The 25,529-nt window shown below is 36.1% G+C and overlaps 5 protein-coding genes and 1 long non-coding RNA gene across 7 annotated transcripts; 2 read left to right on the forward strand and 4 right to left on the reverse strand.

The window, feature by feature from the left end:
* Positions 1–457: 457 nt before the first annotated feature.
* Positions 458–3,037, reverse strand: LOC110843748 (potassium/sodium hyperpolarization-activated cyclic nucleotide-gated channel 4). The gene is made up of 3 exons (XM_022089781.2): positions 2,905–3,037; positions 1,649–2,836; positions 458–1,537 (listed from the first exon to the last, which is right to left on the reverse strand). Exons 1-3 carry the CDS (start codon positions 3,035–3,037, stop codon positions 591–593), a joined length of 2,268 nt encoding a protein of 755 aa, XP_021945473.1. The 3' UTR covers positions 458–590.
* Positions 3,038–4,034: 997 nt separating this feature from the next.
* LOC110863331 (immediate early response 3-interacting protein 1) lies at positions 4,035–4,852 on the reverse strand. Its single transcript, XM_022112613.2, has 3 exons — positions 4,562–4,852; positions 4,346–4,462; positions 4,035–4,272 (listed from the first exon to the last, which is right to left on the reverse strand). Exons 1-3 carry the CDS (start codon positions 4,650–4,652, stop codon positions 4,217–4,219), a joined length of 264 nt encoding a protein of 87 aa, XP_021968305.1. The 5' UTR covers positions 4,653–4,852; the 3' UTR covers positions 4,035–4,216.
* Positions 4,853–6,024: 1,172 nt separating this feature from the next.
* Positions 6,025–18,499, forward strand: LOC110863217 (bumetanide-sensitive sodium-(potassium)-chloride cotransporter). Of its 2 annotated transcripts, XM_035853416.1 has the most exons (37): positions 6,025–6,218; positions 8,429–8,616; positions 8,785–8,966; positions 9,053–9,136; positions 9,606–9,675; positions 9,751–9,812; positions 9,879–9,900; positions 10,776–10,819; positions 10,893–10,921; positions 11,144–11,166; positions 12,669–12,684; positions 12,761–12,788; positions 12,868–12,894; positions 12,993–13,018; positions 13,112–13,327; positions 13,399–13,418; positions 13,505–13,540; positions 13,629–13,739; positions 13,806–14,113; positions 14,265–14,307; positions 14,436–14,500; positions 14,575–14,591; positions 14,650–14,711; positions 14,787–14,849; positions 14,939–14,968; positions 15,058–15,090; positions 15,163–15,275; positions 15,348–15,411; positions 15,557–15,768; positions 15,838–16,079; positions 16,154–16,332; positions 16,696–16,789; positions 16,849–17,073; positions 17,295–17,449; positions 17,534–17,585; positions 17,687–17,746; positions 17,818–18,499. In XM_035853416.1, the coding sequence occupies exons 2-37, from the start codon at positions 8,466–8,468 to the stop codon at positions 17,951–17,953; spliced, it is 3,300 nt and encodes a 1,099-aa protein (XP_035709309.1). In that variant the 5' UTR covers positions 6,025–6,218; positions 8,429–8,465; the 3' UTR covers positions 17,954–18,499. The 2 variants fall into 2 exon arrangements, with proteins under 2 accessions (XP_035709309.1, XP_021968164.1); XM_022112472.2 differs by lacking the exons at positions 10,776–10,819; positions 10,893–10,921; positions 11,144–11,166 and adding exons at positions 12,239–12,289; positions 12,468–12,512.
* Positions 18,165–20,056, reverse strand: LOC110863219 (SEC14-like protein 2). Its single transcript, XM_022112474.2, has 7 exons — positions 19,702–20,056; positions 19,526–19,601; positions 19,417–19,460; positions 19,225–19,339; positions 18,947–19,159; positions 18,801–18,881; positions 18,165–18,740 (listed from the first exon to the last, which is right to left on the reverse strand). The coding sequence occupies exons 1-7, from the start codon at positions 19,831–19,833 to the stop codon at positions 18,553–18,555; spliced, it is 849 nt and encodes a 282-aa protein (XP_021968166.2). The 5' UTR covers positions 19,834–20,056; the 3' UTR covers positions 18,165–18,552.
* Positions 20,057–20,238: 182 nt separating this feature from the next.
* LOC118436142 lies at positions 20,239–21,784 on the reverse strand. Its single transcript, XR_004835243.1, has 3 exons — positions 20,795–21,784; positions 20,669–20,698; positions 20,239–20,597 (listed from the first exon to the last, which is right to left on the reverse strand). It is a non-coding gene; the product is annotated as an uncharacterized LOC118436142 (long non-coding RNA).
* Positions 21,785–22,621: 837 nt separating this feature from the next.
* Positions 22,622–25,244, forward strand: LOC110843757 (dynein regulatory complex subunit 5). The gene is made up of 6 exons (XM_035853459.1): positions 22,622–23,189; positions 23,288–23,648; positions 23,752–24,086; positions 24,191–24,691; positions 24,753–24,833; positions 24,896–25,244. The coding sequence occupies exons 3-6, from the start codon at positions 23,783–23,785 to the stop codon at positions 25,231–25,233; spliced, it is 1,224 nt and encodes a 407-aa protein (XP_035709352.1). The 5' UTR covers positions 22,622–23,189; positions 23,288–23,648; positions 23,752–23,782; the 3' UTR covers positions 25,234–25,244.
* The last annotated feature ends 285 nt before the right edge of the window (positions 25,245–25,529 follow it).

Here is a 25,529-nt window from a genome sequence, read left to right on the forward strand (position 1 = left end):
GAGGGTTTAGTTTCCCTGCATCAATCTCAGCAGTAGTATTTGGGTGTACTACTTGAGGTGTCAATGGTGTCTTTGTAAAATAGTCCTATGAAAAATAAAGCAATACCCCAGATTTTGAACCACAATAAATTACATTGTGCAGTATCAATAACAATAACTTTGTGTAATTCCAACCTTGGCTTCTTTACGTCGTTTATCTTCTTCAATCCTTTGTTTGGCAAAATGATCAAACATGTCAATACGTTCCTCTTCCTCAACTTGCCTTTTAGAATTTGTGGACTCGTAATTTTTTGCTATAATTTTCATTTAAATAAAGGGCTCACAATAAATTCACACAGTTCAACGTCACTACAGCCAAAGAAAATTAAAAATAATTTGTAGGGAGAATAAGAGAACTGATTAAATATTGGTCTCATCTTAATGTACATACAATTCATTTATTTCCCCTGAAATAATTGTTAGCCGTCCAAAATATGATCACTCTTAATTTTACGCGTTTTAGTAATTTTGTTTTTTCAAAAAAGTGGAAAAGGATAGAATATGGTACATGTATCTGATGAAAAATTGGAATATTGGAATAAATACCATCTTTAGTTTCGAGCTCTAGAAGTGTTGGTGTCGTCGTCGTCATCTTCGGATGAGCCTGATTCAGATTCTGTACTCCCAGAAGTGGAATCATCGGAGCTGCTACTGCTACTACTGATTTCTTCCCCAATTTCCAATTCTTGGTTCAATACTTGTTCTTCCGGTTCTTCAGCGGTTGCAGTCGTCGGTTCACCAGCTCCAACAATTGTGGGGTCAGTAATTTGAATAATTCTCTCGTTTAGACCAACAGATTGCGGTACTGCTGAAAATTGAGTTGGCTCCTGTGCAATTATTACAACTTCCTCGGGAGAGTCAGTAGGAATAGACGCTATTAGGGTTTGTTCGTCCTGATTTTCTGGGTCCTCTTCCCCACCAATAAGCTCAATCCCACTCTCGTCAATCACAATTTCGTTGGTTCTCTTGATGCTCTCTTCAATTTGTTTCTTTGCATTTTTCCAATTTCTAAGTTCGTCCGCTCTTCGTGACTCTTCCTCTGCAAGTCTTCTCTCTGCGTCCAACTTGTCCCGAGCAACTTCAGCAATTCGGTCAAAAACTTCCGGAGATGTTTCCACTGTTTCTCGAAAATTTGCCTTGGAAAGCTTGTAAATCTCGCATGGGACCTTGGCAACTACACTTTGCCTTGTTCTTTCATTCGTGATCAAGGACATTTCTCCGAAAAACTCCCCGTCCCTCAAAGAGGTTATTTTAGTGCCGAAAATATCCAGGACATGAACTTCACCATTTTGAATGAAAAACATGGCATCCCCTTGAGTTTCAGCTGTTACCAGAACATCTCCAGGAACGTACACGTCGTATTCCAGTTTCTGTGCCAAGTTTACGACTATCCCAGCCGGAATTTTTTGAAATATCGGCACCTTCTCAATCAGAGTTCTGCAGTTGTGACATGCGAGTTCAGTTCTCAGGGAGGGAGACAAGGTTGACATTATTGCAGCTGCAAATAAATAAATAAGTACTAAATTCTGATTCACGGTTATTACATTGACATTTTCTAATGCTTGGTAGCTGCATAAATCTGATAATAAGATATTTAAACTAATAGTACCGTCGGAAAACATGTGACCGCGGTGTTTTCTTTCAAAGTAGGTTACAACCTTTTCTTGAAGCACCATGGGTATCTTTTTGAAGGTCAGATAATCATGAATCATTTCGAACGTGTGCTCAAATTTTTCTGTCGACGCATTCAGTTGACCCATTATTGTAGTGAAGCTTGAGATGAAATAGCCGAAAAGTGATAAGTTTAAGAATATTCCAATTATGGTGCACATAATTTCTTCAACTTCTCGTGGAATAAAGTTGCCCCCATCCAACGTAAGCAGATTTGAGAGTGATCGCAAGTAGGCGTTGATATATTTTTGAAAGTTTGATTTGTGCCACAAATTGTAAGCGGTTACCCAGCTCTTCGGTTTGGGCGTGGGGTAGCGAGCGTTGACAATGTCTGGAAGGAGCCAGTGGAAACAAGCCATCCAGTGAATGCAGTACAAAACCAGAATCACCAGCTTCAACAGCCAAGGATAGACTATGCTTCTGAATGCGAGAATCTCTGAAATTCTGGACAGGATCTCGTACACTTTTCTGTATCTAAAAGTCCTTGTTATCAGAGCCACAATTCGAATCACTTCCAGATTGGTTTTGACGTTCTTCTGATCTTCGGTCAACCGCAGAGTTAGAATTGCATCAATCGGAACTCGTGAGACGAGATCAAACAGAAACCATCCTTTCAAATATCGCCATACGATAATTCGAGGGTCGAAAACAATTTTTCCAGAGTACTGGTCGCGAACTCCAGTAACAAAGTTGAGTAGCACATCAAACAATAGGAATGTTGTAATGGCCAAGTTTATTGAAAGGATTGGTTGTCGGACAAACATGTTGACATTGAAAGCAATCAAGTAGGGGCTGTAGATGATGTTAGCTGCCAGTATGAAACCAAGGAAAAAGTTCCAATAGGTAATAAAGTCACTGTATGGGTGAATCATGTATGGGAAGGAGGTGAAATGCCGCATTCGCTCATGGAAGAGTCCTAAAAACCCTTGAATTGTTCCACACTGGAAAGGTTGGTATTCTGAAGCCAAGAATCTACACCGTATTCTCACGTACCAGGGAGCCTGAAACCACATTTCTTTTATGTGGTGCTTCGGAATTTTGGTTGGTGGTTCAGACGAGGAGATCAAAGGAAATTGAAGATTTCGAGTGGGATCATCCGACTCAGGAAGTACTTCAAACGACTTGCCTAAAAGTTGAATGTTTAAGAACCACTTCTTTAGATTAGTGACGATTATTAGAATGAGTTGGATTTACTTTTTTCGGTCACTGAAAGGTCTATTTGGGCATCAGCATCTGTCAGTCTCTGGTTATTCATGTCCTCAAAATCAATGATGCCCGTCCCTTCGTCCGCTTCCCCCAAACCCGTATACATACTGCTCCTGTCCATGGTCTTGACTGAGTAAAAAGACTATGTGCAAATAATTTCCTCCTGTTTAATTCCGAGCTGAACTTGGTAGTATGATTTTTAATCATGATTTTTCATAAAAGTTCAGCATAAATATTTCAGAAATTTGTTGCCCTGGGTTTTCATGCAAAAGATTTGAAATGTAAAAGCAGTGAGTGAACAATGACTGTATCCATTACCAGAGGTAACATGTACATATATAGTATGTTAGCAAGCAATATTATTTGACACTTTATCATTCTATACATGTTGCGACAAATGAATTGTTTCCAACACAAATTTTCATTTTTGAAGAAATTAAATTTTAATTATTATGTACTGACAAAATGGTGTGAGTGGACCGTTGCTAAGTTGGAGGATTAAGATGACCCCCTAGGTCAAATCCGGACCAAGTGATCTCACACCCTCCAGTGGGGTGTCAATCGATCGGTCTAGATAATACGATCAGTTTGGTATATTCTAAAATTTTGTGAGATAAGAATTGGCTTCGAAATTCCTGAAAAACTTATATTTTGGAGATATTCTTCAAAATAAACATTTTAATTTTCGAAATAGTACACTCGAGATTTTTAGCTTAAAAAATCAAGCTAAAAATTAGGATGATTTCATCCTCAGGAATTAAGTCTCTTTGTCTGCCTATTCAAAAGTTATTCAAGGTTAAAGTCGTTGGGGCAAACCAAAGGACTTTTGCCCCAACGATTTAAAAAATGAAAATTTTCTAAAAAATAATCCATTTGTCGCAACCGTATGGGGCACCACCCCATAGAAACGATGTCAGTTAATCGTCTATATAGACACGTAACTAAGTAAAATTCAGGACCTTAGTATGTTAGTATGTATAATGTATGTGACGTGGCAAAATTCCATCTTTCTTTAAACCACGTTTGTTACGCCTTACACACATGCATATTATGCTTATATTTAATATCGAAGAAATTGCCTTCCCCCTTCACATAAGTTATGGATGACCCTTACTCCATTCATTTACATTTCCCGAGTTTATTCAAAATTTATGAATCACAATATTTTTTTGTATTAATTATCATTATAGTAGTATTATGCTAGTAGTACCAGTTGGTTTGCAATCCAAGGGGTTTAGAAGTCGTTAGCTTAACTATTACAAAGATATAATTATTGGTCAATAAATTGTAGTCGACAAATCTATCCAACAATGAGCTTAAAGATGATGACCAAAATGTTCAGGAATATAAGTGGAACTAGAAAATCATTAAGTAGTATTATAAAGAGCCTGGTAAGTACTTAGTGTGTAGTCTTAAAAAAATCACTTACATTTCATGACGGTCCGTATGGATCTAATTAAATGAAGAATTTGTTGCTTAGTCGGCGACACGTATGGATTTTCTCCAAATCCTTCCATCGTGCCTGTGTTTTTAAGTCCCCACCCAACTGTAAATCAATGATCAATTAATATTGGTGAAAAGATTTATACTTTTATCGTAGATTATACAACAAATACGCAAAAAAATAAGAAAACAATCAAAGTACATTTCACCAGGAATCTCTCTTCATTTAAAACACAGACGGCATTGAGACAGAGTAAAGTGGCTTCGAACAGGTTCCAGAGTGTGATAGCCATATCTCAAGTTATCCACCCCCGATTTTATAACAACTGACTCAAACCTTCTCTCATCGATTATTATATGACACACTATTCAGTTTTATGAAGTGCAAGATATAAACCAATGTAATTACTTTATTTTGCAAAAAAATCGGAACACAACAATACTTCAAGTAAAAATAAGTCGGGATAAGTCAAATGCATCTCGCGCTGAAAAGTTTTCTATGCTCTCTCATGACCGTGACAGTAGACGAACAGATCAAGTGATCAGAACAAAATGAGAATCTCACATTTGTAAACTGTGTGCTATTATAATCACGATTTGGTACTAGAATCAGAATATATTCAATTTTAAATTAATGAGTAGAAGGATAAAAAGAAGAACGCATAAGCATGGTTAGAAAGTGAAATGTGAAATGGTATAAATATAAAATATATGATTCATCCAAGAACAACAAGTGGCGGAGATGCATCCGTATTATACAAATAATCTACTTTTCCTTCCCAACTTATGCGTACTCTTTGTTCAAGAAGGGTCCTCAGCCTCTAGAATGGTTTAGATTTCGACCGTGGGGGTACTTTCTTTCAGAATTATGCCAGCATTTTTCATCCCCAAAATTTTCAGTTGTGCAAACTAACTAAGTCATTGCATAGATCATATATATTTGAACATATTTACATATACTTATATATCATCATTACTTTAATAATTGCAATGGCTTGGCTATTTAATAAATCATTTCTGTCGCAATTTGGCTGAACTAGAAAGGAATGAAAAATGTGAATGATTCGCAGAAATGGATGTAGCCAGCAGGTACTCGTATGTATACATTAAATAAGCGAGGAGGAGGAGGAGTATGTAGATAAGCCTGTGGTCCCGAGAGTCCCCCCACGCTTGAAACTAAATTCGATCCATGGTCATACGCTCTTCACAACTTGACGAAATTTTACACGGAAATTCTTTTTCTTTGTTGAAAAAATTGTGCATTGTGCATTTTGGTATAGGGGTCGACCTTTACTCGTTTTATACTTTGACGTTTTACACCTATACGTTGACTTGGTATGTTCCCTTGTTAGTTGAGACAGCCATACCTCCATGCATTTGGATGAACCAGACTTATTATCGTACTGGCGAGACATGCATTATGTATGAGATAACCATCTTTCAGTGTTGAGGTCCAAAAGCGTGTCCCGGAATGCCCCCACCTTTTGGAGAAAGTCTCAATCATCTTACAATGAAACAAGCTTTAATTGAATCATGTCTACAGAACCGTAAAGGCAAACCAGGTCAAACTGATGAGTGTTTTAGACGAGTGAAAAAAATACGTGGAGAATTGTGGCCGAGGTGGTGCTGGTCCTTGAGTGCATAAAACGAGGGGATCGGACAAAAATCTGGCCAGTCTGAAAGAGGAGAGTGAGTAGAGGAGCACCGTTTTATCTCATTTTTTTCTGCAGCCCAAGTGCAGAAAATTTCTCCGTACATCTTTTTCAACTCTGTTTCTCGCTTTCACCCACGCACCACAACCAATTTTCTCTGTTCCAGCCACCTCAATTTACGAAGGGAGACACAAATAAGGAAATAAGGTAGTTTCTAATCCATTAGTCGATAATATATTATAAAAAATTTCAGCTTTTCAGGGGTTACTTAGAGTATATGAACTAAGTACATGATAACGACCGATTTGACCCATCTTAGAATCTGATTCTTACTTTGACCTATTCTGCATTTGTCAAAATTTCAACTCGATCGGCTAATTTAACAAGAGTTATCAAGATGACTGACAGACACAGACACGATGGTTCTATAAGCACTGGTTCAAGCTAATAAGACAAAGCTATACTTCGGTAGCTACATAAAATACAATAGAAAATGGGCAATTAATATTTTACAATTTCATAGAATGCAATGGTTTGCACGATTAAAATAAAACAAGAAACTCTTATTGCGACTTGTTATATATTTTACAGCCAAAAATGTTCCAAACTGGCAGGCATACATACATAGATTTATGAGATTTTTTTATATGTATGTATGTGCATGCATTATAATTGTCACAATTTTAGAATTCATAGCTTATGGCTGTAATGCCACTTGTAAAAATACACGAATCACGATCTAGTGAGTTCATGCAATTTCTTCATTTTCGGGACAAACATCAGGAAATGTGATGTCTCCATTATTTCTAACAACTGCATAGGAAAACATCACTTCCTATTCCCCTTCAAACAATCAAGTGTTTAATACATGCACTCAACTCTCAGATAAAAGAGCACCAGGAACATTACATTATGTGTGTATCTAATCGATTCTTTGATACAAGTATGCTTAAATATTGTATATGCATGATGTGCATTTGTGAGCCATGTATTGGGAATCTATAGCTGTCTCTAGATCACACGATACCATGTTGACTGGACAGTTATTTTTTTGTGACATTCGGGTTGATGGAAAAATGACGTTTAACATTTTGGAGAAAATAGTTTCCGTATGAATCACCAGATAAATACAAATGAATTTGTGCGTTTTACTAAAGCTTATTTAATTGAAGCTGAAGTTGTTCTTATTGAGTTCATAGTTTTTCAAAAATACGTAATCACGCTAGACTAGCATTGGAAATCCATATAGCTTCTGCATCAATGGAGGACAAAAAGAGGATACAATGGTAAGTCATTGACTGAACTTGAACGCATATGTACATATTATGTATGCATATTGGCACATATTGCATCCAAATATAGATGACAGTGTATTATCGTAGCGTTTCAAAATTTTTCTCCTTTGAATCCTATATACAATATGACGGTTAAAATTATTAAGAGCTCTGTCTGCAGGACTCAAAGTTGAAAGTATGATGTTTTTGTCAGAGAAGCATAATCATATGTAAAACTTTGTGATGATGTTGATTTTTTTAGTTTGGAAGGGGAAGATTGTTATTATTAATAACTTATCATAATGTACCTAATAATTATATTTATATATAAAGGATCAGCGATTATATATATTGCTCATATGTATATATTTAATATAGAATAACTTATTATGTAAGATTTGCATATGTAAGTTGCAATTTACTTACTGCACATATGTATGAGTATGCATTAGTGTTATATAATTGTCCAAGATTATTGAAGATTTTAGATAAAAGTTATGGAAGACATTGCATTATATTTCAACATGACAGTTGTTGCTCATAATAATATAATTTGATATCTTATAGTAGCATATTTTGTCACGGTTGTCAGGATCAGACAATATGAATTAGACTATTAACTTACAAAGTGCTGGAAATATATGTGCATCATACGTACTTATATCGGTATAATGTAAATTTCAATGAAAATCTTCAGAAAATTATTTGATTAAATATATTTCATACTCTGAAGTCATGAATGGGTGCAATTTAGAACCACGTCCGTTCGCTTGGTTTGTCTGCCTTATGGACGATAACTGGAACTTATCCGGTCGATTTGAAATTTTTGTGGTATATGCATATATGTAGATGGGCGAAATCAATATAAATAGTTGATTATGAATCACGGCTTAAATCAATTTTGACTCGTGCTCTATGCACGTAAGAGTACTGCACACTGTATGTTTTTAACACTGCAATTGTTTAACTTAATAACAAATTACAACTCAATGCATCCATCTATTGTTCTTCATTGTTCTCATTGCGCTAACTAAAAGTCAAAGTTTTTTACTAAGCTGATTCAAGCAGTCGACATAATATTTTTCTCCTGCGAGGAAGTCTCGGGCTATTAAATTAAGTTAAATGTTTTCTTATTTCAATTAGATTGCAACGAATTGAAATTGAACCCATTAACGCAACGATGGATATCGACTTGCGTGATAAGAGGAATCGTTTTCAAGTGAATCGAGTCGACTCTACGGTCAACTCCAATGGTCACTCGCCTGTGCCAAGTCGTGTGGGTGGTGCTGCTGGAGAGGCGACTTTAGTTGGCTACACTCCTGCTGTTGATGGTACTTACATACAAGTTCTTTTTAAAACTTGTGATACTAATGACACTTTTCTCTTGCACATGTACATATACAGATATGCATTTATATATGTATATACGTAAATGTCAACCCAATTTCACTTTACTGCATACATTGACAAAGTAGTGATTTTTTAAATTTTTGATACAGCAGATGGAAATGGAAGATTGTCCCCATCGGATGGAAGTTGTGCTTCCCCAGCGATGCTCATTTCCCCGACGCATCATCGCCACTCTGTCGCTGACCAGGCCCACTTCACACTCAGTGGCAACTATGACACGAAATATGCTAAAAGTTTTCGTCACTTTACGAGAGAAGCCCTCCCATCACTTGTGTGTGCTCTTATTATTTAGATAAAAGTTATGATTTTATTTGACCAAAATTTAATTACTAATGTTTATTTATGTACGTTTTGAAGGACAACTATCGAAACATGATGTCCATTCAGGCTGCTTACCGTCCTACGTTGGATGAGCTACATGATTTGACTTTGCATGGAAAGGTATATATAAGATTATACTTAAAGATCATTTTTGGTTATTTCAAAACTTTCCTTCCCCATCCATTTCCACAATTTTCTTCATTTTTTTGGTTCACATTTTGGAATCATAAGTGTTAGAAATATTACTGTCGATGAACAGCAGGAAGAAATCTACAACACACATATACATCTTTATGTTCCAGAATATCCTTTTTAATTCACTGCTAGAATTAACGAATCGTATAATTAATGCTTGTTTAGCTAGCCTTTCTTTGTCTGAATGAAAGCTGATTACATACTTGCTGGTATAACTTCTAGTGCTACACGGACATACATACGTATGTGCGGTAATGTTGTGCAACCCTATAATGATGCACTACATGAACAGACAAAGAGATGGGAAAATAAGTACATATTTAGCGATCCCTTTGCCCTTATACATTTATTTCTCACAATGTTTGAGTATATTATTACAATCTCAACTTTTTAGGATCAACCCCAAGAAGGAGCCACGAAGGGGGATGCTCCTGAATCCGCCGTAAAATTCGGTTGGGTGAAAGGTTCGATTTGTTATGTTTGTTATGCCAAACTGTATAACATACTATGTTAGATTTTTCTAATTTATATAATGTTAGGTGTGTTTGTACGGTGTTTGCTAAATATCTGGGGAGTCATGCTTTTTCTTCGGCTGTCTTGGGTATGTTATACCTTTAGGTTTCCAACTCTTGTGCGTTTTAAATGCTAAGGAGTACTTATGCCATAGGTGACGGGCCAAGCTGGAATCGGTATGAATGGATTTTTGTTATTTCAAAGATAAAAGAGTAGCATGAGCTCCTCTTCAGTCAATCCTTATTACTAAAGTATACATCATACATACCGATCTATTGTGGAGAAAATATAGGGGGGTCGTCTGAGGAATTGTGTTTGAGAATTGAATCTTTAGGAATTCACCATAAAGTATTAGTAGAAATACATATGTACATAGATAAGTAGTTGTACATATATAGTTTATAATTACAGAAAGTGTGAAAAATGTTTACACTTGCCGTAAAAATTTGTTCCAGTTTTCTGAGCTGGGTTGGTAAAACTGAGACATCATAATTGAAGCTAAATCAGAATATACATACGTTGTCAATCTTTCTGATAATGTATACAAGGAATGTTGAACTTGCAAGTATGAAATTTAATTCGGCAGGCCCCTTCTCAATATTTCATTGAATATTTATTTATGCAGTTATCCTGGAATTATATAATCAGGGTTAATATTTGATCGCCATTTACCTCAAAGTTTCTCACCTCTTACGCATATCTAAATTTTAGTGTAACCTAATGTTAATATTATTTTTTGATCTAGAAAGAAAGGTCTCTCTCAATACCTCATATTTTTGCACTGCATTACATTACAAATTAATGAAGGGTAATAAAGCAGTACACATGATGAGCTACTTTGATTGACATCTGAAGCGTAATCAAGTGTAATCAAGTGTAAATTAGTAGATAATTTCAATTAGGTGGAATATATGTACTTAAAATATGCGAGACCATGGCACACGTCTTGCTCATGTTTGCCAATAAATAAGATACAATTTCAACGTTGGATGGATATGCGTAAAAAATGTTTATAATTAATGTCTATTCATTAATTAATTTTGCAAATCAGTTCAAGCCTGGGTCATTATTGGACTAGCTTGTGCGGTCACAGGGGTGGGTACCTTTTTCACCTATCAAAAATTTGTCAATCCAACTGTTATCTTCATGCCCATATGTGTTGTCACAGGTCACTGGTCTTTCTATGTCGGCCATCAGGTTGTCAATTAAATATTAAATATTCGCCTCTTTGAACTTGCAAGTCTTTTTCCAGCAAATCTCGTACTGTATTATGTACTTTAAGTATATCTACAGAGTAATACTGTAGATGTTATTGGTGAAGATTTGCGCGGAGGATTGACTTGCTTGTGAAATTTTTGCGAGAATTATTGATGCCTGATAACAGTTTCTCAATCTTCCTGTCTTTCTGTCTTCCTTTAGCACAAATGGGCAAATTAAGGGAGGTATGGACAAAAGTCGAATTGGTGCAATTTCTTCATTGCCATAGCTTGCTATACAATCCTTCCTGTTTAGATATCTAGTGTCGAAGTTAGCATGTCAAATTTGTTTTTGTGATATTGACGACAGCATCATGATGCTTGTTATTTTGCATATGTGTACAATGTCGAATTTTGTCCGCGTCTTTACGTTCTCGCTACTTACTTATTTAGGAAGCATCATCCCTTCAGAGCTTTCCAAAATCCAGGCCATTCATGTCCCACCTTTCCTCCCTTTGGTACTGTCCAGTTCTACATAGTTCACATTAATATAGAAATAAAGTGTAAGATTTGCTTGTTGTACATATAGATGTGTATGCCTTGTGCCACGGGTACTTGGGGTTCGATTACACAATTGGGCTCTAGAGGCTTCGGTAGCTAAATAGTGATTCACAATATTTCTTGTACTATAGTCAGCATTATGGCGTAGTTCTCTCTCAATGTCGCACAAAAGAATAAATTAGAATGTAGACTGAATGGGTCTTAGATTTTGGTCCCAATGCATTTCTTACATTTCCGGTGAACTGGAGGATGAACTCGTATACTTGTCTAAGAAATCTAGACCCATATTTATATGTATTTATTTGTGTATTCTGTCTCATCTTGTGCTCATGAACAAATTGTGGAATCCTCCCATCTCGGTAGCTTATTTTTTTCACAGAATGGCCCACTCGAGTTTGAATTGTACGATTTATATATCGATAATGAGGATGACAGTAAATGGTTGACAGCTAAGTATTTACATACATGACCTTTAATTTGGTATCAAGATTGTGACTTTCTCGCTTTGATGGCTACATTACTAGATTACGTTAGTTTACCAATAATTTCTTTATGATCGAGGCATTATAATTAAGCACATTTCTGCATAAGTAAAGCATTGAAAAATGTGCATAATTTTAATTCCTAAATGCGAATAACCTATGACTATGGCCGTAGTATGCATTTTAACAAATAATAAGTATTAATTTAACTGAAATGTATAACTAACTTTTACAGCAGTAGTTGTGACGTTTAAATGTTTTGTGTTTACAATCAGGTCAAACATTTCTGATCATCACATCTACATCATTAATCACGTTCATCACAGGTAGAAGTCATATCTTATCTTTATAATCCTCTAATCTCTAATCCTTATCCTGGGATAGCCGGAACAGGTAAAAAATGACGAAACTTCGCGAGGTCACCGCACGTCATTTCTTACCTGTTCCGGCTCTCTCGTCATCCAAGGATAAGGATTTAGTGAAGTAAAACAGCCTGATTCACAGCGTTATCACTGTCGTCAATATCGACCAACGGTGAAGTTAAAGCTGGTTAGTTTTTTTTTGTTTCTTGTGCCTCCTCGTCTATTGTTGCTTTTTCTTTTATTTTAATCACTCCCACGCCACACAATAATTCCATGCTAAAATGCTTCCTTGAGCCAAAATTATGCATAGACAATTTACTTACAATCGTTTATTTTGAACCAGGTGGCACATACTACATGTAATGGTTATGAAATATATTATCATACATTTATAATAATATGAAATAATATATTCATAATAATATGATATGTAAGGATTTCGCGATCATTGGGGCCCGAGTTTGTAAGTTTGTACCTTTTGCTACAAATTATCAGAACTACATTTCTCGGATACCGTAACTTGTTTTAAATAAATTTTGTAGGGAGCTAGCATCGGATTTATCTTTGCGGTTTGTTTGCGTTTTTATACTCAACTATTTTATTTCTTAACTTATCATCAATACTATGTAACAATAATCTTTGATTATCTCAATACCGAATCCAATAGGTGGCAAATGCGGTCGCGGCTGCCATGTACGTATTAAATTTTTAGTCGTTTTGTCTAAAATCTTTAATTGGATTTTGATAATCCAATTAAAGATCATAATCAATCATGATATGGCGCAGGTACGTTGTTGGTTTCGCCGAGTCGATGGTCGATCTTCTTAAGAGCTTGGGAACATACGTAGTCCTGGATGACACAAACAGTGTGCGAATCATCGGAAGCGTGGCAATCGTGGTGTTAACTTGTGTGGTGGTTGTTGGAATGGAGTGGGAGGCTACAGCACAAGTTGGGTTGCTAATCATTCTGTTAGCAGCGATGGTAGACTTTGTGATAGGAAGGTGTGGTTTCTAACATTGTTTATATTTTACATGGTTGTCTTAATTGTACAGTTGATGTATTTTCTGGGCAGCTTCATTGGACCAATATCTGGTAGACCAGGACTTTTTATTAATAGGAGTCTTATTTTAATTTTTCCTAGTTTATTCTTTATTAATATTTTTCCTTTGTGCGGCCAGACGAAGAATTCAGCAAGGGGTTCGTTGGATATAATGGTAAGTTGATTTTTTTGTAAATGTGGTTTGCGTCCATCTTCGTTTTGCTACGACAATTTTTGGTTGTGAATTTATCAATTATTTTCAGGTTCACTATTCTTGGAGAACTTGGCCCCTGATTACAGACTCACCAAGGAAGGCCAGCAAACCTTTTTTTCTGTATTTTCGATATTTTTTCCTGCGGCTACTGGGATCTTAGGTTTAACAGAATTTAGTCAATAAAATTTAATTTAACAATATTATCCTATAATTTGTTGGATTTTAGCTGGAGCAAATATCTCGGGAGATTTGGCAGATCCACAATACAGTATACCTCTTGGAACGCTCTTGGCTATTCTTGTGACCACGATATCATACCTTGCCTTTGCCTTGATATCCGGGGCATGTGTTTTGCGTGAAGCGACAGGCAACTTTACAGTTCCTGAGTACCTTGTTAATGGGTCAAGAGAAGATCGTTGGTCTTACATTTCCTCGGGATTTAACCTGTGCCAGACAAATAAATTTAATGGTACTATTTATGTGGGTAACGCCACGGACGCAGAATGTCAATGGGGTTTGTTGAATAGCTTTCAGGTGAATATATTTTCTTAGATTACTACATATTATTATGTATATTATTATGGCATATCGCTGGCCTAAAATCAGACAGCGACATGTATTATAGCGGCTCTTGCACTGATAGATGCATACATACATATGTACAATACCATTGTTCCATCTTTAGGTCATGGAGTTGGTCAGTATATCGGGAGGATTAATCTATGCAGGCAAGAAATATTTACCACTACATGATTTACCCCATGATCAATTACATATATATTCTTCTTGGGAAAGTCAATATCCCTGAAATTCAATTCGTACTCCTCAATAAAAGTAATACTAACGATGTTTAAAGGTTGCTTTGCTGCTACCCTCAGTTCTGCCTTGGCAAGCTTGGTTTCTGCTCCGAAGGTCTTTCAGGTGCAGGATACATACATGTTTTTTGAAATTATTACATAGTATAACATAATATAACATATATTTGTAATTTCCAGGCATTATGCAACGATAAGTAAGTGGTTCAAGAAAATTATTCATTATTCATAATTCATTATTCAAGGAAATTCTAGGCTTTATCCGTACCTTGAATTTTTTGGGAAAGGACAGGGAAAATCGAATGAGCCAATAAGAGGTCATAAAATACCATGTACATATCTATATAACCATAAGTATATTAAAATATATGTAAATATAATTGCCAATGCAGGATACGTTCTTACATTTGTCGTTGCCCTCGCATTTATCTTGATCGCTCAGCTGAATGTTATAGGTCAGTTTGTCAATTCGTGTGCATGAACTTTTAATCAACATATTTTAAAGTGGGATAATAAGTACTTGTTATTTTGTAATTTGAAATAGCACCGTTGATCTCAAACTTCTTCCTTGCTGGTTCGTTTGTCCTAACTTCTGCTATATAACTATATCGTTCATTACGCAGCTATTAAATGATCTATTAAATTTTGATGAGGGGATTTTAGCCTACGCATTAGTCAATTTTTCGACTTTCCACGGTGTGTAAGGCACAACTTATCAGTACTAATCATATCAATAATTTTTACTTATCTCAACACCGTATCCCGTAGCCTCCTTAATCAAGCCCGTAGGGTGGAGACCTACTTTTAAGTATTACAACTTGTGGCTAAGTTTAGTCGGAGGATTATTGTGCGTTGCAGTGATGTTTTTAATTTCGTGGCAGGTAAAAATATAACCAAAGTTTTATTTATTGGATGTTTCTAAATATCTTCATTATTACATTTTAAAAAAACAGACCGCAATATTGACTATTGGAGCTGTGGCGTTCCTTTATTTGATCGTCGTTTACCGTAAACCAGGTACGAATAAATGACAACGCTACAAAATTTCACCCTCAACCACCTAAAATATATGTACATACATACATCTACATGTGACATGTGTATGTACATATTAATCGCTAAGACTGTTGTGATAAATAACATAAGTATTTAATTGTTCTAGAGGTCAACTGGGGTTCTTCCACACAAGCACAAACATATAAGACGGCGTTATCTTCAGTTCACCAATTGAACAATGTCCAAGAACATGTGAAAAATTACAGACCACAAATTCTTGTTCTCTCTGGGCATCCAAGTTTCAGACCAAGTCTGGTGGACTTTGGTTACTTGATTACAAAGCAAATTTCATTGCTAGTGTGTGGTCAAATAGTGAAGGTATCTATCGTACTGGTAATTATTTTCACATAATGCCACATTCATTACTGAGTTTACACGATGTTGCAGAGGCCGTTAAATAATCGACAAAGAAAAGCCCTAATCGACAAGGCGCAAGATTGGTTTACCTCGAATAAATTGAAAGGGTTCTTCAACTTGGTGGATGACATGAGCTTTCAAGAAGGTTCAAAAGCATTGCTTCAAGCGTCAGGCGTCGGTAAATTGCGCCCAAACGTGTTATTAATGGGCTTCAAAAATAATTGGAATACTTGCAACTTTGAGGAATTGAATGAATATTTCGGAACTATTCAGTATGACAACACTTGACATTAAAATAACATTTTATCTCTCATCCTTTACCGTAATAGATGGTTTTAATTTACAGCAAGGCGATGGACATGCACTTGGCTGTGACCATTCTACGAGTCGGTAATGGGATGGACTTTAGCAAGAGCGTCATTTTCGGCGAAGACATTCCAGCTTCAACCTTACAACCGGACAATAAAAGCGAATCCTTGGATGAGTGTCTGCCTCGCAACCAGTCATTGTCCCAAATGTCACATGGTATGAACACATTTCTCTACTATTTTGGCTAATTATTACTTCAGCATTATAATAAATTACAACTCCGGCATCAAATTATATGCAAGCTTGCAATTTCTTTTTTACGCTGCCTATTTTCTCGATCCAAAACCCTAAGAAGAGTTAGGAAGATATCTAACTATTGGGGTTTGGAATTTAATGCGGGGTGAGTGAGTTGACTTTGTTTCAATTCGTTAACTGGTTCTGCAAAATTTATCTAAACGTTTGGTTGGCTAATACTTATAATTTATATTTATTCATATTATTAAATACTTTTATGTAATTAGAATAATTGATTATAAAACAAACATGTGACATTGTCTAACCATATAACGAATATTACAGCAAGCAGTGGCGAGCTTGGAAGTTGTGAAGCCACACGTACCCTAGCAAAAACAGAAAATAAGGACGCAAAACTTTCTCCGAAAAATGTCTACCGGTAAGTAGGTCAAGTGCTGCAGGTCATTCTTTATGTTTCGGATTACTCTTTATTTCTAGGAGTGTACATGGGGGTGAAATTCCTCGAGACATCATGGAAAGTATAACCAGGTTTCAGAAAAAACGGAAAGACGGTGTCATTGATGTTTGGTGGTTATACGATGACGGTGGTCTTACTCTCCTTCTTCCATACATAATCAACACAAGACCAAATTTTGCATCATGCAAACTTCGAGTGTTTGCACTTGCGAATAAAAAAGACGAGTTTGATGCGGAACAAAGAAGGTAATATTTTTTTTATCTACTCAGCCTATTATATATACGGATTTAGATTTTATTTAAACACATTCATATTCAATAAGGTAATGCATTTATTCTTGCATCGTATTAAATTATTAAACGCATATGAACGCGAGCACATTCATAATATATAAAACACGCTTAAAGGTAGTGTTGTAATAACCTCGACATCTAACAAGTTCTCATTTATCTTTAAAATTGCACAGCATGGCAGGATTACTCGCGAAATTCCGCATAGACTATTCTGATCTGAAAATTGTGACCGACTATGCAAAGAAACCTCACGATACCACTCGAGCGTTATTTGAGAGTATTATTGCCCCATATCGAAGAAAAGAAAAACTACCTGGTGAAGATGATGGTCAGTGCAAAGCTATTTAATAAATTCATCAAATACTTGTTCGTAAGAATAAACTAATCTCACAAAGTTTGATCGGTCTTACAGGTTGTATCATAACTGACACTGATTTAATCACGTCAAAAGATAAATGCAACAGGTACATTCGATTTGCTGATGTTTAGAATTATTTATTTATTTTAATATATATTTATTTAATTATTTATTGATTTAATTTGGACGAATATGTTTATTACACAGATACATGCGATTACGTGATTTGTTGCAAGAAACGTCTCGGTGTTCCGATTTGGTTGTAATGTAAGGCATATATTTCTATATTACACTACATTTACATGTATCTCAACAAATTATGTGTCATTATTTCTCAGGACGCTACCGATGCCAAGAAAAGGAGTAATTCCAGCCCCACTTTTTATGTCGTGGATTGACATATTGACCCGTGATATGCCTCCATTTCTTTTAGTTAGAGGAAATCAGACATCGGTCCTCACCTTCTACTCTTAAATGTTCTTTTTACCCCATTTTAGATTTTAGTGGAATGTATTATATAATTACTGTTGTGAGAAAATGCTTAATGTTTTACCTATATATGCATCTTTAGCTTACAAATTGCATCCTTGTTACTCTCCAAATGTATAAGCAAGACCTAAGATCAATTATTATTGTCAATTTGTGCTTGTATTTTCTTTGTGATCTTTCTACATATTCCCGGTGATGAATTATATATGTAACTTTTTATTTGTTGATTCTTAGTGGAACTATTTACAAATTAAATTGTAAGCATTGCCGTATGGCCGTAGTGTATTATGAAACTGACCATACAACCGTACGACTTTGAGTAACTGTGTGAGGTCTACATATTTTAGAGACTGAAACCGTACCTTACTTATTTAGAAGCATGTACTGACAGTACAGAGTTGTATATTAACTGAAAGGGAGTCTGTTCTACTAGTTCTGAATAATGAACACGGATACTGGAATTTTTCTGAATCTCAAAATATTGTTTTTTAACAAAAAAGTTTACGTACTAATAAAATATTAACACAGATACATTCATACTCCTCAAAATTTTTACCATGTAAATAAACGTAGTGGATTTGTGGTCAGTCATCTTGATCGTATCTGAAATCTGTTCCACCCAACTCGAATGGAAGCTGAGATTTGTCTATGTAACTCAACAAAATTGGCTGCCACCTATTTTTATTCGTTCCATAGACCTCCAACGAGTCTCTTGTCTGCTGACTAAAGAATGGGCGCACGGCTGAGAGGATGATTTCGAATGCTGCAGGAGCTGTAACAACATAATGCATGAATAAATATAATCAATACAGTGTATGTAAAATGAAATTACTGTTCAAAAGAAGGATCTTGTCAGCACAATTAGGATGATAATTTTCATAGTTTGCAACAAATCCTATATAGAATGGGACACCTAGAACCATAGACACAAAAATCCGTACTCATGTTTTACCATTACAAAATTGTATCATTATATACAAGGAAGGCAGCCCTGCTGGGTCAAACTGAATCCAGAGAGGTCAACTATGAAGTCCACCTGCGTAACGGTTGAGGTCGAGTTCTGGTTCCGGAGGTGTCTCGGTTTGTTGCAAACGCTGTCAGTGGCAAAATCGAGGTAACGACTCAGCTTCTCACTCTCGCCCGTGATCGCTGCCCGTCTAACGTCCCAGCTCCCAAGCCCCAAAACAGCCACTACAAATAATCCAAAAATTCTTCACTTTTTGTAATTGAACTGTTCATTTGGTGAGAATGCATACCAGGTCGACCGTGCTTGTCAAATCCGTGATCGTGATATCTGTACCTCTGATTAAATTCGGACCAGTCCTCCTCCGATATTTTGTCCATTCGCTGAGTTTGTCGCCATTTCAAATTCTAGTGCAATACAAGGCTAGCATTCATCATTTTTAACAACCAGTTTTTATTTAATTTATCTGTAATTAAAATTTTACTGTATTCAACATTTGCACAGCTGCATCGACATTGAAATTCCTAGCTGCGGTTATCAAAATAACTTATCATTCTTCGGGTAATTAATACTTTTTGAACAATAATAAATACCCCGGAGCCATCGGATGAGATAAATTTCCTGCTTCATGTAAGCGTGGGGGAGATTAGCTTCGACCCTCTCTCGGAACTGGAAAAAAAATGCTTGCTGGTCATTTGATGCAAGGTTTTGTAGATTTTTTTAAAGAGTAATGCGACTAGAGAAAGGTACATCAAAAACTTGGACGCACTTGATCTAATTTCAATTTCTCTGACAAAGTTAGGGTCAAGTCCTCCTTACATTGTGCAGGCGTTACTTTATACATTAATACTGTTAATGCAAACCCTGCAAGAAATATTTTACACAATGCAACTCTTCGCATTTTTTATTGTTATCTTTCTTGGCTAAATAATTTTTATATTCACGAAATATAAATAATATTATCTACTGATTTAACTACAGGTAAATATGAGCAATGTATGTAGTGAGCAATTAGTAATAATACTTTAAAGAAGCAACACAATTGCAGTCCTGCAAAATTTGTCCTGTATTGGAACAAATGAACTTCTATATCTTACTATAGTATGTCTAGTTGAAGACCATTGCATGGACTAATTGACCCTCAAATCATAAAAATTGGCATGGCGTACGTAATAGTTTAATTGGCGACGACGACTTACATACAATGACTCGTCTGCATTGCTCCATAATAAGCATCCGTGTGTAATTACTAAGAAGGAGTTTACTGTTTTTTTTCTTCTTCAAGTGCGTGTAATACGAATGAAAGTCGTCGAATTAGGAAAATATATCCAGCATATTTTTTAATTTTGTTTTATTATTACAGCCAAACTGCTAGCCTATTTAAGTGGTATCACATTTTAATTATAAGAGCTGAATATCCATTCTCAACAATAGCAAGGCAATAATTTTCCCAGTATATGCACCTACTTTTAACAATTAACCAAGCGTACAGTAGGGTCAGCTTAAATGGACATACATCTTGAAACATTTCATTTAGTTTTCTCATGGCTAGAAATGCATTGACAATAAGTAGACACACGTCATTTCTTGGAGCTGGAAACTTGTTTCTTTGATTTAGGTGATAACGACTAGCACGACTAGCCGATAATAGTAGTAATGACTAACCTGTAAGAAGAAAAAAAAATTTTAATACTTCCAAGTACTTATTACAAAAGTCAAACAAGCTCTCAATATACGTTTAAAACCAAGACATCGATGCTGTGGATCTGGAAGGTGTTTAATGATGTAGACAGTATTAAAATCAGTGAATATAAAAATTTTGAGCACGCTGTATCTTTTCACATTAGAATTTATGAACTTACGTGTATTGGAAGTATATTTGCTTCAAAGATTTGGTGGATTATTTTGATAAGATAATCTCTGGCACCACGTATATTGTCGAATGTATATCACATACATATTTGTCAATTAATTTTTTATGGTTGTACATGTTTTGCAATAATAAGTATTAAAATAACAACTATGTAGCATAAAAAATACAGAAATACATACATGCATTTGTAAGTTAATGAATATTATTTAATTGTAAAGCTTTATTCAATTAAAAACTAAAATCATTAGTATTTTTTGACTGATTGTTATACATGCATGGTAAATTTATTCAACAAAACAACATATGAACAAATAAACGACACTTTATTCTTGGTTATATTTTATTTGTTGCACTTGATATACATGTGGGCAATGCCCACTGGGCATATCACAGAGTTTGTATGAATATACAGCACGGTCTGCATGACCATAAATAAAGATGCCGGAAAAGCTTACTACAAAAGAGTCGAAAATTAAAAACATTAAAAACTTTTAGAAATTAAAAAACCTACAGTGCAGACTCCATATAGCCCGAGTCAGGGACATAGTCCCTGACTCAATAAGTCAGAGCCCGCTTCTAAATTCTTTTCCGAACTGACCGACATAAGATCACCAACTTCCGTGTTGTGGATGGTTAAAAGTTTGTTAGATAGTTTCTATTATTTGGTACCAAATTTTTGAATTAGTTACAAATCATGTGCCTTGACCACCATGACCAGTGGCTTCTTTAACATCCTGAAGTTCTAAGCTGTATGTATGTGCTATTCAGCCTCCAAATCAAATTTCAGCTCGATATAACGATTTTTAAAAATCAGTATGGGTCACCCCATACTGATTGCACTCTGGTCACTTTGGTCTGGTTGCACTTTGTTCACTTTTAACTTCATATTCTTTAATTAGCAGTCATTAAGTATCATTGTGCCGGATTTCATCTTTTTAAAACAATTTCTAAAAATCGGTATGGGTCACCCCATAGGGGCGTTCCAGATAAAAATTTTACCAATATCATATCATATTCTTTTATTAAGACCCATAAGCAACCTCTCCACCAAATTTCAGTTCGATATGATGGTTTTGAAAAATCGGTATGGGTCACCCCATAGGGTCACTCATGATGAAAATTTTTCCAACCTGAAGTTATTTTTTTCTATTAGGAGCCATTAGCAACCTCTGTACCAAATTTCAGCTCTCTACAACAATTTTGAAATTTTGGTGCATAAGACCCCACCACTCCGATGACCCCCACCGGTCAACCACTGGACCGATTTCGCCCATCTTCGAACTCGTTTCCTAACTTTGTCCAATATGCATATGGTAAAAATTTCAAGTCAATCGGTTCAGCCGTTTTGGCTCTATCGTGCCGGACAGACAGACAGACAGACAGACGGACGGACATGACGGTTCCATAAGCCCTGACTCGGGCTAAAAATTCATGAAAAAGTCAAAATATGGTTGGTCTTGTTGTGTTGCATAAATATTTCTGTACTTCCATGGGAAACTTTATCTATACATTCAGAGTTGGAAATCACCGGAGCCTCATCGATTTAACAAAATACACCCCAATAAATTCGGATTCATCATTTGTATCTCATTCGGAACTTTCATACAATTCTAAATTATCACGTATTCCAACCCGAAGAATATCATTAAAATTTTATGTGTAATAAAAAATCATAATCTCACTGAAATCTACCATGCGAATTCCTCACACCATTCCCAAAGTAGTTCTAAGGAAAGCTATATTGCATATACACATTTTTACAAATGGTTAAAAAATGTCCTTATCGGATTATATTACTGAATACCTACAGAGCCTACAGTCGTAAATTGAATGACGAAGAACTCCAAAAGTCGTATGAAGGTCGTCTTCTCCGATCCGAGGATTCGACATGGGACACCAACCGCCCACCTTCCCTGCGAGACGCTTGTCTGGACCGTGTCATCGAAGAGTACGTATTTTATGTCAAGCTAGTGGAAGAGTTAAACAAACAAAAGCTCGAGGACCATGAGCGTCGGAAGGAGAAGTGGCAGAAGGATTTGGCAAATTATTTGGAAAGGAAAGCCAGTTTCGAGAAGAAGAAGCTTGAGCAAGAGGAATCTATTGCACGCAGGCTGCTAATAGGAGACGATCCTAATGATGCAGATGATGATGATTTGGACGAAGAAGACAAACCAACCGGAAAAAAGGCTTTCCGGGAGCCTGTGGAAGTCCCGGATTTCTTTCCTGATTTTGTTAAAAATAGCGACGTTCTCGACCAAATGTGGGATGAGGATAGAATTCAAACTGTTGAAGAATTGGACTTGGATTACGTTCCTTTCGATATAGCCGTACAAACTATTCCTGATGACTACTATTGGGAACGGGCTAGCAATGAAAAATGGGATGTCAGTTGGCAATTTTCAATAAAACCTTACTCATCAACTATGTTACATGCACATATATATGCAATTAATACAATATGACGGGTTTTGTTTAAAATTAGTACATCTTTGATGCGGATGACCACGATAAGAAATGGAGACGCTTATATTTGGAGAGGTCAATATGGGAAGCGATTGAAAGCTTCCATCCGGTTGAGTCAGACTTAGAGGAACTGCAGAAATTAGTCGACATTGTCGCAACTGAGATCACTCAAATTAAGCTCAACAACTTGATTCCAAACTGTTTTGGTACTCCGAGGAAGCCAATTGAGGACAAAATTCCCGACGCGTAGGATTCGTTACAAAAATTAATATTTAATATCTATATATCAGGATGTGGTACATATTTATTTGAGCATTTAAGCTAATTTGTGATTCTAATTCAAGGGACTTTACACCCGCTGGCGTGGAAGAAGATCAGGGGTAGGTGATTGTTGATTTATGCTTATCAAATATTGTTTAGGCCTTGCATATTTAACCCATGCACTTTTAATTTATAAACGCAATTATTTATTTATAATTTTAGATATGGAGATGGAGACGAAGATGAGGAGGAAATGAAACAATTGGCAAAAGAAAAGGAACGGGAATTAAAGCAGCTTGAGAAACAAAAGCTGAAAGAGGAGCATCGAAAGGCTAAAGAGAAATTGAACCTCGAGGCTGGAATTGCTCCTGAAGAAGTGCTTCCTACGATTGAACCAGATCGCACTTCTTCAGATCATTTCGACTTTGGATTAATTTTGTCAAAATTCACAAGTCTGAAAGTCCTCAGTTTAGTTTATGAATTGCAAGAAACAGGGTTGGATTGGGAGCCGAGACTTTTCGTATTCACTGACGTCGACTGCATAAATTTAGCAAATGGTAATAAACGGGGAGAGACAGAGTCCTTAATAATACTGAAAATGAGTGTCCACAACTCTATGAGGTTAACTACAAAATTGATAACATGAGAATTTAATTTTCAGCACTAGCACAAACCCCCTCAATCGAAACATTTGAGCTCCTTCGTAGTCATTTGAATGACGAACAATGCAAAACGCTTATTCGAGAAGGCTTGATCAAAATGCCACATTTGCGGAAGATTAATTTTTCCTACAATAGAATAAGCGATGCCGGAGCAAGAGCGGTATCTCGTCTTTTGACGGACGAGACGTCGCGTGCAATCCACACCATCCACACGGTCATGCTGGCCAGGAACAAGATTCACAACAGAGGTGGAAAAGCCTTGGCCTGGGCACTCACAAAAAATCGCCACTTGACACATTTGGACCTTCGGCTTAATCGAATGGGCGATCCTGCCGGAAGAGACTTTGGGCACGCCCTTGCCAAAAACAGTAGTTTGCTGGTCCTCCTCCTCGCTGCCAACAGATTAACCGAGGACACCGCTTTTGTCATCAATAAGATGCTCTTTCACAACACCACGTTGAAAGAATTGGACCTCTCTGCGAATGACTTGGGCAAAAAGGGTAAACCGTGTCAACGTAAGTTTATAACGAGTATCATCTAATTTCCTCTTTGTTTGTGCAGGTGGTGAACATGTCGCCCTCGGAATTCGTGCAAATACGAATATCCTTCGTGTTGACGTACGATTGGCCAACATTGGTCTAGGTAAAAATTTATTAGAATCTCTTAGAAATACGAATGAAGATTAATCAAGATTTATTTCTTAGACTTTGAGTATGACGTGGGCACTCATCTCCGGAAAAATCGGAACCGAATTCTTAACCAGTACTCATTAGTAGAAAGAGATGACACTTATCCCAACGAGACAGAAAGTGGAATATTGAGGGGAAAAGACCTTTCGGAACCTGAGTGGTCGAGTGAGGAGGAAGAGGAAGATGACGAGGAGGAAGAGGAAGGCGAGGAAGAAGGCGACGACGACGAAGAAATGGAAGATGGCGAAGAGGAAGAAGAAGAAAAAATTCATGTCGTGAAAGCTCCAGGATCATTAGACATTTCTAAAACTGCTTTCACATATCTTAAAATTGCATTCCTGAACAAACAGTAAATAAAGTCAAATCACGCATTGTCAGATGAATGCTTATGAACGTATTTATTAATTCAGGTTTTAAAATCTCAAAAACTAATTTCGAAAAGGAAAAAAAAATATTTTACATGCATATTTATAATCAGTATTTATAACCATTCATAACATAAATAAGTCGGTACTTGTTATTTTGTAAATCATTGTTATATTACACAATTTGTAAAGCTGGCGTAATTCAGTTAATTATTAATTAGTCATCCACGAAATTAATTGACTTTTCTTTAATTTAAGGTTTCTTGATTTACCCATAAGGTTTG

Source organism: Folsomia candida, unplaced genomic scaffold (assembly GCF_002217175.1).
Source record: "Folsomia candida strain VU population unplaced genomic scaffold, ASM221717v1 Fcan01_Sc001, whole genome shotgun sequence".
Taxonomy (NCBI): Eukaryota; Metazoa; Arthropoda; class Collembola; order Entomobryomorpha; family Isotomidae; genus Folsomia; species Folsomia candida.

Coding starts and splice junctions, on each gene's coding strand:
- LOC110863217 (XM_035853416.1), top strand. CDS start 8,466: ATGGATATCGACTTGCGTGATAAGAGGAATCGTTTTCAAGTGAATCGA. Junction 14,114..14,264: donor GTTTGTTGAATAGCTTTCAG/GTGAATATATTT, acceptor TTCCATCTTTAG/GTCATGGAGTTGGTCAGTAT. Junction 14,712..14,786: donor ATCGAATGAGCCAATAAGAG/GTCATAAAATAC, acceptor TTGCCAATGCAG/GATACGTTCTTACATTTGTC.
- LOC110843757 (XM_035853459.1), top strand. CDS start 23,783: ATGAAACAATTGGCAAAAGAAAAGGAACGGGAATTAAAGCAGCTTGAG. Junction 24,087..24,190: donor CTGCATAAATTTAGCAAATG/GTAATAAACGGG, acceptor TTTAATTTTCAG/CACTAGCACAAACCCCCTCA. Junction 24,692..24,752: donor GAATGACTTGGGCAAAAAGG/GTAAACCGTGTC, acceptor TTGTTTGTGCAG/GTGGTGAACATGTCGCCCTC.
- LOC110843748 (XM_022089781.2), bottom strand. CDS start 3,037: ATGGACAGGAGCAGTATGTATACGGGTTTGGGGGAAGCGGACGAAGGG. Junction 2,837..2,904: donor CCTTTCAGTGACCGAAAAAA/GTAAATCCAACT, acceptor TTCAACTTTTAG/GCAAGTCGTTTGAAGTACTT. Junction 1,538..1,648: donor CGGTCACATGTTTTCCGACG/GTACTATTAGTT, acceptor ATTTATTTGCAG/CTGCAATAATGTCAACCTTG.
- LOC110863219 (XM_022112474.2), bottom strand. CDS start 19,833: ATGCGAAGAGTTGCATTGTGTAAAATATTTCTTGCAGGGTTTGCATTA. Junction 19,461..19,525: donor TCTCATCCGATGGCTCCGGG/GTATTTATTATT, acceptor TGATAACCGCAG/CTAGGAATTTCAATGTCGAT. Junction 19,340..19,416: donor CTGTGCAAATGTTGAATACA/GTAAAATTTTAA, acceptor GTATTGCACTAG/AATTTGAAATGGCGACAAAC.
- LOC110863331 (XM_022112613.2), bottom strand. CDS start 4,652: ATGGCTATCACACTCTGGAACCTGTTCGAAGCCACTTTACTCTGTCTC. Junction 4,463..4,561: donor AGAGAGATTCCTGGTGAAAT/GTACTTTGATTG, acceptor ATTGATTTACAG/TTGGGTGGGGACTTAAAAAC. Junction 4,273..4,345: donor CATACGGACCGTCATGAAAT/GTAAGTGATTTT, acceptor ATGATTTTCTAG/TTCCACTTATATTCCTGAAC.